Here is a 15,798-nt window from a genome sequence, read left to right as displayed (position 1 = left end):
CCCTTCAGGGTGGGGGTCCCCACTGGGGTGCCTGGCCAGTCTGGGTGAGGGGCTGAGGGCTGTTTTCCGGAAAGGGGTGACTGAAACTCCCAACCACTCCTTTTTTTCTTTTTTTCTTTTTTTTTTATTCTGGGCCAGCTTTAGCTCTGAGGCCTCGCTGCTGAAAACATCGATACAATGTTGCGGTCAGGCTGCCTGAAGCCCGGCTGAATGAAAGCCGGTTTCTGGGGTTTTGTTTAGCTTCTTATTTGCAACATAGTTGCTTAGAGTTGAAGCTGAGAGGCCGGCAGCGGCAAGCGGGGAACATTGGAGTTCGCAGTCACTGGAGCAAGCAAGCCTCCCTGTTCGCTTCAGTGCATGGCTGCCGGCCGCCATCTTGGCTGACAGTTAATTTGCATAAGGATATGCTGATTAGCCAATGGGAAGGGTAGCGGTCATACGCTAATTACCATGTTTCTCTTTTATTAGTGTAGACTAGAGGCCCGGCGCACAAATTCATGCACAGGTGAAGTTCGGCCGGCCCGCCCTGATGGAGGCCTATCAGGCCAGGCCGGTAGGGCAGGAGAGGCTGCGGGCAGTTGGTTGGCCGGCCCCACCCCTGATAGGGGTGTTGGGGACTGATTGGGTGTGGGGCTGGATGGGGGAGGGGCTGCAGGCGGTTGGCCGGCCGGCCACACCCTCGATTGGGTTGTTGGGGGCCTATTGGGGGCCGGATCAGGCTGGTTGGCTGCTGCAGTGCGTGTCATAGCCACCAGTTGTTCTGGTGGTTCCACCGTTCCGTTCGCTGGGCTTTTATATATATAGATGACCTCCCCCACTGGATTAACCCTTGCTCACCTGGGCACCTTGGTCCTGTTATATCATTTGCAATCATCCAGGGTTCTTTCCCTCGCTCCAATAAGGAGATGATATCAGGCTTAGAAATGGAAAGTCCTGTTTATAGGAAGAGAAATGGGGAATGATCATGCTGTTCCAAAATTCAAACCTAGTCTCTTGGTCACCAAGAAAGAGAGGCAATTACATAAAGGAAGGTGTGAAGGTTGTCCAAAGGATGGGAAGATGGAGGTGCCAATGAAACTATCCAATTCCATTTCCACAAAGCACAAAACAATTCCTTTGGGAACAGAGAGCAGAAATTCAGCTGGAAACTTGTAAGTGTCCCTAGATATTCACCCCGAAGAAACTAGAAATTCCAGAAGGCTAGTTGAAGTATTTGGAATTGATAATTATGGTGCTTATTCTCTGTACCCCTCCAATTTATTCTTTGCTGTTTCTGACCCTGCTCTGTGTCCTGGACAGCTTACGTGTAAAGGACTGTATTATAGTGGCCCTATAATTTTTCACTGGTTTTGGCAGATGGAAAGCATCAGTAGGAGATCAGCAGGCAGGAGGAGACAGACTTCAGGGTATTTCTTATCCCTCTCCCTCCCTTCTTTGACCCAAGAGTTGTGGAAGTAGTTTTAGTTGCTGCTAGCCAGGCCCTTCTCCATGATTTTACCTCTCACAATCTTCCAGTGGCAGTGTTTCCTCCCTTTACCCCTTCTGGCCAGGAGTGGTAACAGCCTCCCACTGTTGCAATTCCTGGGAGCCTTATTTCTGTTTGCCTGTGTAGTTATTACACAACTAGAGGCCCAGTGCACGAAATTCGTGCACTCGGGGGGGTGGTCCCTCAGCCCGGCCTGTGCCCTCTTGCAGTCCAGGAGCCCTTGGGGGATGTCCTACTGATGGCTTAGGCCTAAGCTGTCAGTAGGACATCCTTAGCGCTGCTGCAGGGGGGGGAGAGGCTCCCGCCACTGTGCTCGCCAGCCTTGAGCTCGGCTTCTGGCTGAGCAGTGCTCCCCCCGTGGGATTGGGCCAAAACCGGCTCTCCGACACCCCCCGAGGGGTCCTGGATTGCAAGAGGGTGAAGGCCAGGCTGAGGGACCCCACCAATGCACGATCGGGGCCAGGGAGAGATGCAGGAGGTTGGCCAGCTGGGGAGGGACCCTGGGAGGGCTTCAGGGCATGTCCGGCCCATCTCACTCAGTCCTGATTGGTCAGACCCCAGCAGCAAGCTAACCTACTGGTCAGAACGTCTGCCCCCTGGTGGTCAGTGCACGTCAAAGCGAGCAGTTGAGTGGCCTTAGCATATCATTAGCATATTATACTTTGATTGGTTGAACAGCCTATCGGTCGACCAGACACTTAGCATATTAGGCTTTTATTATATAGGACTAAAGGCCTGGTGCACAAAATTCGTGCACAGGGTGGGGGGGTTCCCTCAGCCCAGCCTGCACTCTCTCCAATCCGGGACCCCTCGGGGGACATCCGTCTCGCATTCCGGGACCACTGGCTCCTAACTGCTCACCTGCCTGCCAGCCTGATTGCCCCTACTGCCTACCCTGCTGGCCTAGTCACCCCCAACTGCCCCCCTTGCTGGCCTTGTCACCCATAACTGCCCCTCCCCCACTGGCCTGGTTGCCCCTAACTGCCACCCCCCCACTGGCCTGGTTGCCCCCAACTGCCCCCCCTGCCAGCCTGGTCGCCCCACGCAGCCTGCTGCTCGGTTGTTTGGTCGCCTCTCACTAGCCTCCCTGCCGGCCTGGTTGTCTCACGCAGCCCGTTCGATGGCGATGGTCGCTTAGGCTTTTATATATATATATATCCTTACCTAGTGAGACCAAGTTACCAAAGTTCTCCAAAGTCACATCCCTGTACAAGTCCCTCTGGGCAGGTTCCAGATACTTCCATTCTTCCTGAGAGAACTCTATTTCCACATCCCTGAATGTCACCAATCCCTGAAACATGCATTACTAGTAAATGAAAGGACTTCTTAATTTTTTCATTTATTACAAACATTTTCAAAATTACACAAAAGTATAGAGAATAGTATAATGACCCCATAAATCCATCCCTCTGTTTGAACAATTAACAAGAGTTTGCAAATCTTGTTTCATCTTTTCCCTTTCATTTTCTACCCCTGGTGTATTTTGAGGCAAATTCCACATACCCAACATCATAGTATTTCACCCACAAAAACTTTAGTATCTAACAGACTAGGTTTTTTAAAAAGCATAACCAGAATAACATTATCATACTTAGTAACATCTACACTAATAAAAGACAAAGATGCTAATTGACCATACCTCCGCTACACCCATCAGCCAATCAGAAGAGTATGCAAATTAACCAACAAAGATGGTCGTTAATTTGCATACTGCAGGCAGGGCAGGACAGCACCATCCGCTGCCTGCCCCGCTGCCATCCGTGCCTCTCATGTGCGACCCAGGGCGGCCGGGCGGGACAGCAGCGGAGACAGGAGGAAGCCAGGCAGCGGAGATGGGAGAGAGCGAGGTGGCGGAGAAGAGAGCTTCTCCACTGCTTCGCTCCGGCCTCAGGAAGCCCTATTCTTGCAGGAATAGGCCTGAGGAAGCCCTATTTTTGCAGGAATCTTCCTGCAACAGGCCTCTAGTTAATAATAATTTTCTTTGATCTTCAGGCCCATGCTCTATCCACTGACTGAAACCAGTTAGGGCAACAATAATTTTCTAATAACCAGATCAAGTTTCAAATTGCCCCAACTTTCTCAAAAGTAATTTACTGTTGGTTTACTCAAATCAGGATTCAAACAGGATCCAAAAATTGTGTTTAGTTATAGGTTCCCTAAAGTTTCTCAAATCTCTAACAGGCCCCAAAGGCCTTTATAATCTTTATTGCTTTATTTATTTATTTATTGTTAATCCTCACCTGAGGATATTTTTCCATTGATTTTTAGAAGAGTGGAAGGCAGGGGGAGAGACAGAGAGAAACACATCGATTGGTTGCCTCCCACGAGCCCCAAAGAGGTCCGGGGATCCTGGGATTGAGCCTACAACCGAGGTACATGCCCTTGACCAGAATCAAACCTGGGACTCTTCAACCTGCAGGCTGACGCTCTATCCATTGAGCCAAACGAGCCAGGTCACTATTTATTTATTAAAGAAACATCTGAATCAGTAGAATTTCCCATACTTTGGATTTAACCAACTGCACCTTCATGATGTAGTTTAACATGTTCTACTTCCATATTTTCTGTGAAATGTTGTTAGATCTGGAGGCCTAATTGACATATTTTTTGAGGGGGCATGAATATGTTAGAGGTGGTACTGTGTACTTTCTGTATGTCCCAATAGGAGGCACATTATGACTAGTTGTCCCAATTTTAGTAAGGTTAAAATTGATGAGTAGGTTCAGGTTTTAACAATCTGATCCATCCAGGAAAATGTCTTTAAGATAAAAAGGGTGTTGCAGGAAGGAGGTGATCAAGCAAGCAAGCTAAGACTGAATGCCTATGCCATGAAGGAAGTACAAGAAGCAAATTTATATGACTAAAGGCTTACATGCTTTTGAATATTCTGGTGGCTACAGATAAGAAAGATCTCCTTCATATAGCCAGACTCTCTTCTATTGTCCACAAGGTCAATGAATGAGCAAAATCTAGCTAAATGAGGTCTTATAAATAAACAAAATAACATATACAAAACACACAGCATACATGGGCCTAGCAAATAATAATGTCTTTAAAAATGCATTCCTGCCCTAGCTGGTTTGGCTCAATGGATAGAGCGTCGGTCTGTGGTCTGAAGGGTCCCAGCCAAGGGCACATGCCTGGGTTGCGGGCTCGATCCCCAGTAGGGGGCGTGCAGGAGGCAGCCCAATCAATGATTCTCATCATTGATGTTTCTATCTCTCCCTCTTCCTTCCTCTCTAAAATCAATAAAATATATTTAAAAAATAAAAAATAAAAAAATAAAAATGCATTCCTTTTTACCATTTTTCTTCCTTGAGATAAAAAATGTCTTATAAATTTCTATCTTAAAATATAGCATTTATAGAAGTTTTAAATCTATCCTGAAGACTCAGGATCATAGTCTTTGGATCTCAACACAGATTTTACCTTCCTCTTCAGAATGCACTTGGGACCATGCAGAGGGTGGTCTAGTTGTCATAATGGGGGAGATTGGGCTGGGAGGGGAGCAGTATGCTACTGACATTAGTGCTGGCTGGCATCAGGAATGATAAGTGTCCTGAGTTATCTGGGCTTTGTACCTAGGACAGTCCCATACAACAAAAAATATACTGCTGAAAATGACAGCAGTATTCCCACTGCTTCTTTTTGCCAGACATCATGAACAATTTTTGGTTATGGCAAATTTTATAATAAACACAGGGATTTTATTTGCTATATAATATTGTACTTTATGTCTTACTAGAGACCTGGTGCACGAAACTCGTGCACGGGGAGGGGGGGCCAAAGAGAGGGACCCTTCAGTCCGGCCTGCACCCTCTCTAATCTGGGACCCCTTGGGGAATGTCCAACTACCTGTTTGTGCCCACACTTTTAACAGATAACAGCTCCATTGTTGTTTCTTTCTTTTCATGCTTAAACCCATTGGAATTAGTAGGTGTTAAAAGTGTGTATACATTTTGGGGGGGACACCCTGTATATCTCTAGTCAGCGGTGAAAGGAACCAATGGCGGATTTGGAACCCCCAGACAGGGAACCTTGCTCACTTCCGAATGTCTCCCCACTCCACTTTCCACCTTGGCGGGCAGCGGGAGAATCAATGGTTTCTCTCATTAACTTGGAAAAGCACGTCCTATAACCCGCTGCCCGGCAGGAGTGAGCTAGGCCCCAAGCAAGCGAGGCTCAGTAAGGGCAGCCTTCGCTCATGGGTGCTGGCACCCAAAGTGCACATTCCTCCTCTGCAGTCACCCCGACTATCCCACCGTTTCACTGAGAGAACAGAACTTCTCGCCTCCTCTGGGTTCCTGATCTTGAATGCTGACAGAAGGCACCTCAGTGAGAGCCACCCGCGCCCACCAGGTGTGCCTGTCTGCACTTGCTCCCGCCTCAGCACCTGCATTAGCCCCATGGAGGTGATCTTGTCGCTGCATTGGCCTCCTGCGGGAACAGGGCGTCACCACTCTGCCCTCTCACTGTCATCTCACAGGCGCCCACCCCAGTACCCAGAACACCCAGACACTCTCCAAAGGACGTGAGCGTGCTGGAGGGGACGTGCGCACGTCCTCTGGGGGACATAGGCATGCTGGGGTTGATGGAAGTGCGGTGGAGTGGGACTTGTATGCGCCATGGTCCGGGACTGTTGTAGGCTTGCGTAGGTGACAGCGCGCTGGGGGACATTCGCATGCCAGTGGGGGAGGAGAGGATGCGCGCACCAGAGGCCTGCAGCTGCACTGATCCGCAAACCCCCGTGGTGCAGCCAGGAGGACATCAATCTGGCCCGCCACGTTGGCTGTCCCTGCGATCGCACACCTTCTAGGCCAGGAGGCAGGACTTGCGCAGCCACTCCTCAGCGGTGCTGATGGCCTGCAGGAGCTACTTCAGGTCTGCCTGTAGGCTCTGCTTGGTGTGCTCATGGCTGCTGCAGCTGCCATGTGGAGAGTACAGGCCGCCCTCCGCTGGCCTGCCTCCCCGGCCCAGAGGCTCCCTGCGCATGCTGCCCACAGGCCCGGCAGCTCCACGCCTCAGCAGCTGGCTGGGGCGTGTGGGAGGCTTGGCTTCTTTCATTGCCGGGACAACGAAGAAAGCCAAGTGTCCCGCCCAAAGGAACCCAAGCCTCCCCTCTGCTCCGGCTGGCTCCGTGGCTGCCACCCAGAGGCTGGCCCTCGGTGGCTGGCCGGGGCATGCGGGAGGCTTGGCTTCCTTTGTCGCCGGGGCGATGAAGGAAGCCAAGTGTCCTGCCCGCTCAGGCCGGCTCTGTGGCTCTGCTGGAGCTGCCATCTTTGTGGCTATGGGCACCTCCATATTTGTCACAGAATGACGGTTAATTTGCATATTACAATTTTATTAGTACAGATAAGATATAATCATTCCACTATTTTGAGGGCATTTAGCTTAAATGAGATTTGTGAAATCTTCACAGTTAATTATATACTGTGAATAGTTATCATCTTTCACTGTCTACTTTTCCTTGGTCCCGAAATAAGAGAGCTGATGGAGCCACGCCAGCATGGCTCAGTAGTTGAGCATCGACCTATGAACCAGGAAGTCTCAGTTTGATTCTGGGTCAGGGCATATACCTGGGTTGTGGGCTCGATCCCTAGTGGGGGATGTGCAGGAGGCAGCCAATGAGTGATTCTCATCATTGATATTTCTCTCTCTCTCTCCCCCTCTTCCTTCCTTTCTGAAATCAATAAAAATATATATTTTTAAAAAAACTGACAGAGGCTATATCTTAGTCACATAAATGTGGCCCATAACCAACACATATTGTTCAACCTCAAAATAGACCATTTTACAGTTATTCATCTCTCATAAATCACCTTGCAAAAATGAAGAAGTTTTGATAGTGTGAAATATTTTATGACTTTAAAGAGGGGGTGACATTTAAAAGTAGAAAAAAAGGAAACTACCCAGTTTAATAAAAAAGATCAAAGCTATCTGATCTTTGGCTCCTGTTAATAAGAGAGGCTCTGCCCTAGCCAGTTTGGCTCAGTGGATAGAGCATAGGCCTGCAGACCAAAGGGTCCCAGTTTCGATTCCAGTCAAGGCACGTACCTCGGTTGCAGGCTCCTCCCTGACTCGGGCCCTGGTCAGGGCGCATGCAGGAGGCAACCAATTGATGTGTTTTTCTCACATCAATGTTTTTCTGTTTTTCCCTCTCTCTTCTACTCTCCCTAAAAATGAAAAAACATCCTTGGGTGAGGATTAACAACAACAACAAAAAAAAACCCACAAAAAACCAAAAATGGATAGAGGGAATTTCAACTTACCTGGGCCATCGCTTTTAGAACTACCCGATCTACTCAGATTTCTCTAGGTTCTTCTCTTGGACTAGTAGAGTCCTGAAAAAGCAGAGGAAGATGGAGCAAATCTCTTATAAATTAAGCTTGCTTCAGTAATCCTAAATAGATGAGCTGAAAAACAACTGAAATTCCAGTGTTCCTGCTCTGCTTCCCCTGCCCTCCCCTGGTCTTGCCACACAACACTAATGCAAAGAACTACAGAGTTAACAAAACCCAGCCCCTCCTTAAACCCTAGGGAAACCAAAAGATGGTTTCATGCAGATGTGCTCCAGCAGTGACACAGAACCCATGCACTTCAGCAGAAGGGATTCTGGCCTGAACAGTCCCTTATCTTGTTTCTGATAGTCTATACCAGTGATGGCAAACCTTTTGAGCTTGGAGTGTCAGCATTTTGAAAAACCCTAACTTAACTCTGGTGCCGGGTCACATATAGAAATTTTTTGATATTTGAAACCATAGTAAAACAAAGACTTATATTTTTGATATTTATTTTATATATTTAAATGCCATTTAACAAAGAAAAATCAACCAAAAAAATGAGTTTGCGTGTCACCTCTGACACGCGTGTCATAGGTTCGCCATCACTGGTCTATACCCTAGATAGCTCCCCACCTGTACCAAGCAGATCTTCCTTTGCAGCTGCAGCAAGGAGGATCATAATTCATACCCACTTTACCCTCTAAGGCTGAGGACAGTACCATCTTGTGAAAAAAGACATTCTTAGACAATGTCTTCCAGCTTCTGTGGTCTCTACAGGCAAAATCTCTTAGGTACTTCCCTGGTTTACTTTCTCTTTCTAAGTCCAAAAGGGTACCATGCTGCCCATACCATCAGAGACTTTGTCAAAGCCTCCAGTCCCAGCTGGACTCACTGGACAGGAGCAAGAAAACCACAGTAATACAGGCATCTTACAAGCTTACCTGAGTGGCAACTCAATTTGTAGCAGCCTTTTGGCCCAGCACTTCTTATTTTCCATTTAAACCCTCCCTATTGCTTTCCTGCAGAACATGGCTTCCTCACTGACTAGCAGTTAGCACAGCAGAAGTTCTATGGAGAATGGCCTGTACCCCCCAGGTAATGAGATCTCAGGGGTTTTAAGGAAGGTAGCAAGGTTGGTTTTAATTAGAGGGGCAAGAAGCATGGTGAGGGTGTCAGAAGGAAGACTAATGTAACCAATGGGGGTGGTGTCGAGGGAAATTTCCTGTAAGATACAGAACATGATTTGGGATCTAAAAATCAGAAAATTTAATAGTTAGGAAAGGCACAGAAGAGCATTCTGAGCAGAGTGAAAAGCAGTGGCAAAACGGTGGACCAACTATATGGTGTGTTTGAGGAGCATTTGGAATGACGTATATAGTTTGGAAAAGGTCTAGATCAGTGTGTGCTGTCCAACAAACTTTCTATGATGATGGAAATCTGTATTGTCAATAATGTAGCCATTAGCCCCATGTAGCTAATATGACTGGATAACTAAAATTTTTACTTAATTTAAATTAATCCAAATTTAAATTCAATTAGCTCTAGAACTTAGGCAGTGGTTCTCAACCTTCTGGCCCTTTAAATACAGTTCCTCATGTTGTGACCCAACCATAAAATTATTTTCGTTGCTATTTCATAACTGTAATGCTGCTACTGTTATGAATCATAATGTAAATATCTGATATGCAGGATGGTCTTAGGCGACCCTGTGAAAGGGCTGTTCGACGGCCAAAGGGGTTGCAACCCACAGGTTGAGAACCGCTGACTTAGAGGATGACAATGCTGGAGATGACATTTAGGGGTTGGAAAATGAAAGTGTATGAATGAAATAAAAGAACTATAAGAGCAAGGACCAGGTCTCATCATCACTGTGACTGGCACTTGCCACAGTGTCTGAAAGCTATAGGTGACCAATGAACACTGACTGAATATATAAAAGTTTGGTTTTCATTCATTAATAAGTAGAAGACCACTGAAGAATTTAAAGAAGGAAGTGATAAGGCCAATATGACCAGATTATTTTATTGGAGAGGAGTAAAACTAAAGTTAGGAATATCAACTGAAAGGTGCTTGTACTTTCCCGAGCAAACTAAGGATCTGCCCTAGGATAGTTAGTGGAAACAAGAAGGAAGGGGATACATTCAGGTATAGAGAAGAAGTAAAATCTAGTCCTGTCCCGTGTGGCTCAGTTGGTTGAATGTTGTCTCGTGCACCACCAAAAGGTGGCTGATTCGTTTCTTGGTCAGGGCACATGCCCAGGTTTTGGGTTCAGACTCTTGTTGGGGTGCATATGGGAGGCAACCAATAGATGTTCGATGTTTCTTTCTCTAAAATCAATAAAAACATATTAAAAAAAAGAACTAAAATTAACAGGCTCTGGCATCTAATTGGACATGCCAGCAGAGAGAAAAAGAAATCAGGAATTCTCTCTTATTTACTAAATTCCTACCTCAATTGGCATTTTCTTGTCTGTGAGGAAGATAATAAATGTGAGATTTACTGTCTCAGTAAATCTTTTATATTCTAATGGGAAGAGGAAGTAGCAAATATACTGTTTAAAAAAAATGTATTTTTATTGATTTCAGAGAGGAAGAAGAGGGAGAGAGAGAGAGATACAAACATGAATGATGAGAGAATCACTTTTATATTCTAATGGGAAGAGGAAGTAGCAAATATACTGTTTAAAAAAAATGTATTTTTATTGATTTCAGAGAGGAAGAAGAGGGAGAGAGAGATAGAAACGTCAATGATGAGAGAGAATCATTGATCGGCTGCCTCCTGCACGCCCCCAACTGGGGATCGAGCCCGCAACCCGGGCATGTGCCCTTGACCGGAATCTAACCTGGGACCCTTCAGTCCACAGGCCTGCGCTCTATCCACCAAGCCAAGCCGGCTAGGGCTATACTGTTTCTTTTTATATGCCAGGTGGCCAAAGTTTTATGGAGGAAAATAAAGAGGAAGGGAAGAGGGAATTTGGGGGCAATGGAGGGTAGCCTGAGACTTTTTATTGAGAAGGTGACATATAAGAATGAAGTGAGTGAGCAATGCAGATATCTACAGGAGGTACATTCCTAGCAAGGGGACAGCAATTGCAAAGGCTCAAGGCAGGAGCAGGCTTTCTTTGATCAACAGAGGAGACTAGAGTAGCTGCAATGAAGTATATGAGAGAAAGAGGGTCAGAGGCTCATCTGGGTCAGAGATGTAGCTGGAATCTGGATCACATGGGGCTCTATGTCACTGTAAGAATTTAGGTTTTTACTCTTGAGTAAAACAGGAAGCTACTGAAATGTTTTTAATCCAAGGAGTGACATAATCTGACTTACACTTAAAATGATTACTCACGGAGAATGAACTAAAAAGGATAAAGGGGTGGGGGAAGCAGGGAGACCAGTGAGGTCACTGCAGTAATCCTGGCAAGGGGGAAGTGTGATTTGCATTAGGGTGGTGGTGGTGGAGGTGATGAGAACTGATCAGATTCTAGATATTCTCTGAAGGCAGAGTTGACAGGATTAGCTAATGTTAGATATATAAAAAAATAAAGGCAAGATGACACTAAGATTTTGGGCTTGAGCAACTAGAAGTATGAAGTTGCTATTTTTTAACATGAAGGACTGCGTGAGGAGCAGGTTTGGTGAAACCACTATGAGTTCTGTTTTAGACCTTAATACTTGAGATGACTATTACATACCCAAGTGGAAATGTCAAGTGTCCATTAGACATTTGGTTCTGGAGTTCAGGATAGAGTACAAATGTAGAAATACAAAGTTGGAAATTACTGATGTACAGATGACATTTAGAGCCCTTAGACTAAGTGCACATACAGAGTGAGTGAAATTAAGGAAAATGTCTGTAAAAAATAATATAAACAAAGCCACTTTATAATTCTTTTTTAAAATATATTTCTTATTGATTTTTTTATAGAAAGTAAGGGAGAGGGAGAGTTAGAAACATCGATGAGAGAGAAACATCGATCAGCCGCTTCCTGCACACCCCCTACTGGGGATGTGCCCACAACCAAGGTACATGCCCTTGACCAGAATCGAAGCTGGGACCCTTCAGTCCGCAGGCCGATGCTCTATCCAATGAGCCAAACCGGTTACAGCTACAAAGCCACTTTAAAATGGAACGGAAGCTGCCATCCCAGAGGAACTGCCTTGTATTCTTACTCCTCAAACCTTTGGAATGTTAAAACTGGGTAAATAACCTTTGGACTGGGCCTAAAGCAATACTGTATCTCAAACAACTGTTTGCAAAGATAATAGGAAAGCAGATATTATGATTATTGAATTGAAAATTAAAAACATTCTTTAGAATTAGCATCACTGTATTAGTTTATCTGCACTTATAGAAATGCCTTCCTTGTAATTTTCCCTTTCCCTTTCTCTTGAAAACATTCTTTGCCTTTGTCTCCTAATCTGAACACTGATTCGGGGCCAGGGAGCTCAAATTTGGTTGAAGAATAGGGTAATTAAAAGATAAAAAAGGAGTCTGAAAAGGAGAAACCACTGGGATAAAAGGAAAAATAAGAGACTTGGGCTTCACTGGAAGCCCAAAGAAGAAAGTATACCAAGAAGGAAGGCGAGAACAGTAGCCAAATGAAAAATGAGAACTGTCCACTTGGCATTATAGAGATCATTAGAAGTCTTGACAAAAGCTGATTCTCTGGAGTGGAGGAAACAAAAGCTTGGGTGGAGTGGGGTTCAGGAGAGAATGGAAGTGGAGACAGAAGAGCCATCCCTTTCAAGGAGCTGTGCTGAAAAGAACAGGAAAACAGAGGTAGCAGTGGATATGGGGTCCAGGCAGAGTTCTTTGTTTTGAATGTGGGAGAAATTCCGGCATGTTTTATAGTAACGGGAATAATCCATAGAGAGAAATTGATATGACAGGAACACAGGAGACAACTGCTGGAGCAATGATCTTGAGTAGGAGAAAGGGGATGGGAACTAGCACTCAAGTGTTGGGGACTGAATTACAGAAGATCACAGATAGCTTATCCCTGGGGAAGGCAGAATACATAGTTATAGAAACGATTCCCAGGATTCCAGGGTGAGGTGATTTGGTGCCATTCATATATACTTTTCATTTACTTTTATTTTTACAACCACCCTGTGGGTTAAAGTTTATTGTATTTCCCACATTATACAGAAGAGAAGCTAGAATGCCTGAGAGGTTATGAGATTCACCCAAGGCCACAATGCTAGTAAAATCTGAGATGGGATAAAAACCCAAGTGTTCTATTTTACTGCCCATGGAAGTTTCTATCAGAGTAAATTGGTTCCCTGTGGTTACTGACATTAAGAATAAACAATAAATCCCAGAGTAGAAAGGGGGCAACTGAAAGAGTTGGGGGTTAATGAGAGAAGGAAACTAGAACCTCTGTAAGTGCTTTGCCACAGAAGACAGTGGTTTTGTGACAATAGTTTCTTCTAAGAATTATTAGAGAAGGTACCACATGTGTTAGAAATCGAGATAGTGGAGGTGGTAGGGAGCCTAAGAGAACATCTCAGAATTCAGAGGAAAAATACACAGAAGAATGAATTCTGAAAATAAAGATCAGAGATATGGAAGAGAGAAATCCAGAAGACCTAAAATAAAATAAAAGTGATTAATAGAACAGCTGGAGAAATAATGAATAAAATATTTTCTGGAGAAAATGAAATACTTGAATCTTTAAATTAAAAAGAATTCTTGAGCGCTTATAAAAATTCATAAAGAGCTACATCTAGATGCATCCTGATAATAATTCTGAAATTGTACTTAACCAGTAGGATATTCCTTAATCTTAAATGCCCATGGACTATTTAGAACTCACCAGGCATGTTCCCTTGGAAGCTTTGTATGCTCTTTCTGGAACGCTCTTCCACCAGACAGCCATAGAGCTCACTTTCCCTCTTCAAGAAGGTTTCTGCTTAAACTTCACCTCTGTAATCAAACTATTAAAATATTACCCATTGTCATTCTCTCTAGCCATCCCTGCTTTATTTTTTTTATAGCTCTCAGTGCTACTAAATGTTGTACTATACATTTGCTTGTCAATTATTTGACTCTTCCACTAAACTTAAACGCAGGGATCTTGTTGGTTTGGTTCATTATTAATTCTTCAAGACAAAATATTGCCCTAACCAGTTTGGCTCAGTGGATAGAGTGTCGGCCTGCGGACTGAAAGGTCCCAGGTTCGATTCTGGTCAAGGGCATGTACCTTGGTTGTGGGCACATACCCAGTGGGGAGTGTGCAGGAGGCAGCTGATCGATGTTTCTCTCTCATCGATGTTTCTAACTCTCTATCCCTCTCCCTTAATCTCTGTAAAAAATCAATACAATATATTAAAAAAAAAAAGACAAAATACTGCATGGGAGGCACTAAGCACTGCAACGAATACACAAGATCACAATGAAAATCTTAAACACTGATCAAAGTAGAAATTTCTCAGTCTATCTTTTGTCAGCCAAAAAGAAGTTCTAGTTTGATAAAATATTTACTGTACAAAATTAAATACTGTAAAAATATTTCAGATAAATATATTTTATGAACACATGACATAAAGGCAGAAAAACAAAAAACATATTCTTGAGAAGATTAAAAAGTTCTACCACCAAATATTAAAATCAAAATGAAAAGGCAAATGAAAACAACAAAAACCCTTCATAGTGCTTTTAAAATTAAATTTTCAGAAAAAAAGCAGTAATTTTAGGTAAATGAGCAAAGGTTATGCATGGGCAATTCACTAAATAATAAAATGGCTCAACCTATCAAAAGTTTTTAAACTTTAGTAACGAAGGGAGTGCATTAAAGTAACAAGAAAATATCATTTTATAATTATTAATTTGGCAAAAATTTAAAAGATTGCTGATGGGGGGGTGGGTAGAGGTGGAAGAGGGCATAGAGTGAATAAATGATGATGGAAAAAAACTCATAAAAAATTGGTGACACTCCACAATAGCATATCACAAGAAAATGGACACACACGCTATAGCTAGTATAAACTTCCCACAAGGCAATGTGAGCAGAAATTAAACCACTTATGTGCTCTAATGAAGTAATTCCATATGAGACTCTATCTAAAGATGTATGTAGGGTGCCCTAACCGGTTTGGCTCAGTAGATAGAGCGTCGGCCTGTGGACTGAAGGGTCCCAGGTTCGATTCCAGTCAAGGGCATGTACCTTGGTTGCGGGCACATCCCCAGTAGGGTGTGTGCAAGAGGCAGCTGATCAATGTTTCTCTCTCATCAATGTTTCTAACTCTCTATCCTTCTCCCTTCCTCTCTGTAAAAAAATCAATAAAATATATTAAAAAATAAAGATTGGAAGTCCAAAAAGATGAGATTAAAAAAAAATGTATGTAGGGTACATGATGAATATCCTGTTAAAAATGAAAACAACTTGGAGAGAGCTTTAATGTCCTACAAAAGAGGACTGATTAGCCCTGGCCAGTGTGGCTCAGTTGGTTGGAGCATCATCCCATGTACCTAAAGGTTGTGGGTTCGATTTCTGGTCAGGGCACAGGTTTGATCCCCAGTCAGGGCGTGTACAAAAGGCAACCAATCGATGTTCTCTCTCACATTGATGTTCTCTCTCTCTCTTTCTCAATGATACATATCTTTGCTCATGTTAAGATGTTAAACAATGTTGGGTAAATAAGGTAGGTAATAAAACTCTTTCACATACTCACAACTGTAAACCTACTTTTGCCCCACCCTGTATGTGTAATGAAACCTTATTTTTATAGAAAAAATATACATATGTGTATATATACGCATATGTGTATGCATCAAAGATTTTTTCAATAACCATGTATTAATTTTTAAATGTGTATTTTCTCATTAAAAATTTTATAAAATGTTTTTATTGATTTTAGAGAGAGAAGAAGAGAGAGGGAGAGAGAGAAACATGGATCAGCTACTGTGCTGGGCTGCATATCTGGCGCTTTGGCCAGACGGGTCAGGCTGTGCTGTCTGTTCCTAAAACACATAGATAGGAAGGTACTGACATCAGGCCAGGCCTTGAGATATGGTCTCATGGCCCCTTCCCAG

General features: G+C 44.1%; 1 protein-coding gene across 5 annotated transcripts in view; it reads right to left on the bottom strand.

The window, feature by feature from the left end:
- Window positions 1–15,798, bottom strand: part of ZNF565 (zinc finger protein 565) — a 73,526-nt gene that overhangs the window by 26,857 nt on the left and 30,871 nt on the right. The window contains exons 2-5 of one of the 5 annotated variants that reach the window (XM_005862383.2): window positions 13,580–13,700; window positions 7,756–7,827; window positions 2,651–2,777; window positions 838–933 (exon numbers count right to left, since the gene is read on the bottom strand). In XM_005862383.2, coding sequence (XP_005862445.1) covers window positions 838–933; window positions 2,651–2,777; window positions 7,756–7,764 — 232 coding nt within the window. In that variant the 5' untranslated portion in view covers window positions 7,765–7,827; window positions 13,580–13,700. Of the gene's footprint in view, window positions 1–837; window positions 934–2,650; window positions 2,778–7,755; window positions 7,828–13,579; window positions 13,701–15,798 lie in introns of those variants that run through there. The other 4 variants (XM_005862384.2, XM_014536543.1, XM_005862386.2 and 1 more) reach the window with 4 other exon arrangements.

The sequence above is a fragment of the Myotis brandtii genome, unplaced genomic scaffold, assembly GCF_000412655.1.
Source record: "Myotis brandtii unplaced genomic scaffold, ASM41265v1 scaffold165, whole genome shotgun sequence".
Classification (NCBI taxonomy): Eukaryota; Metazoa; Chordata; class Mammalia; order Chiroptera; family Vespertilionidae; genus Myotis; species Myotis brandtii.
Note: the sequence above shows the minus strand (reverse complement) of the source record. Positions and strands in the feature narration are given on the sequence as shown.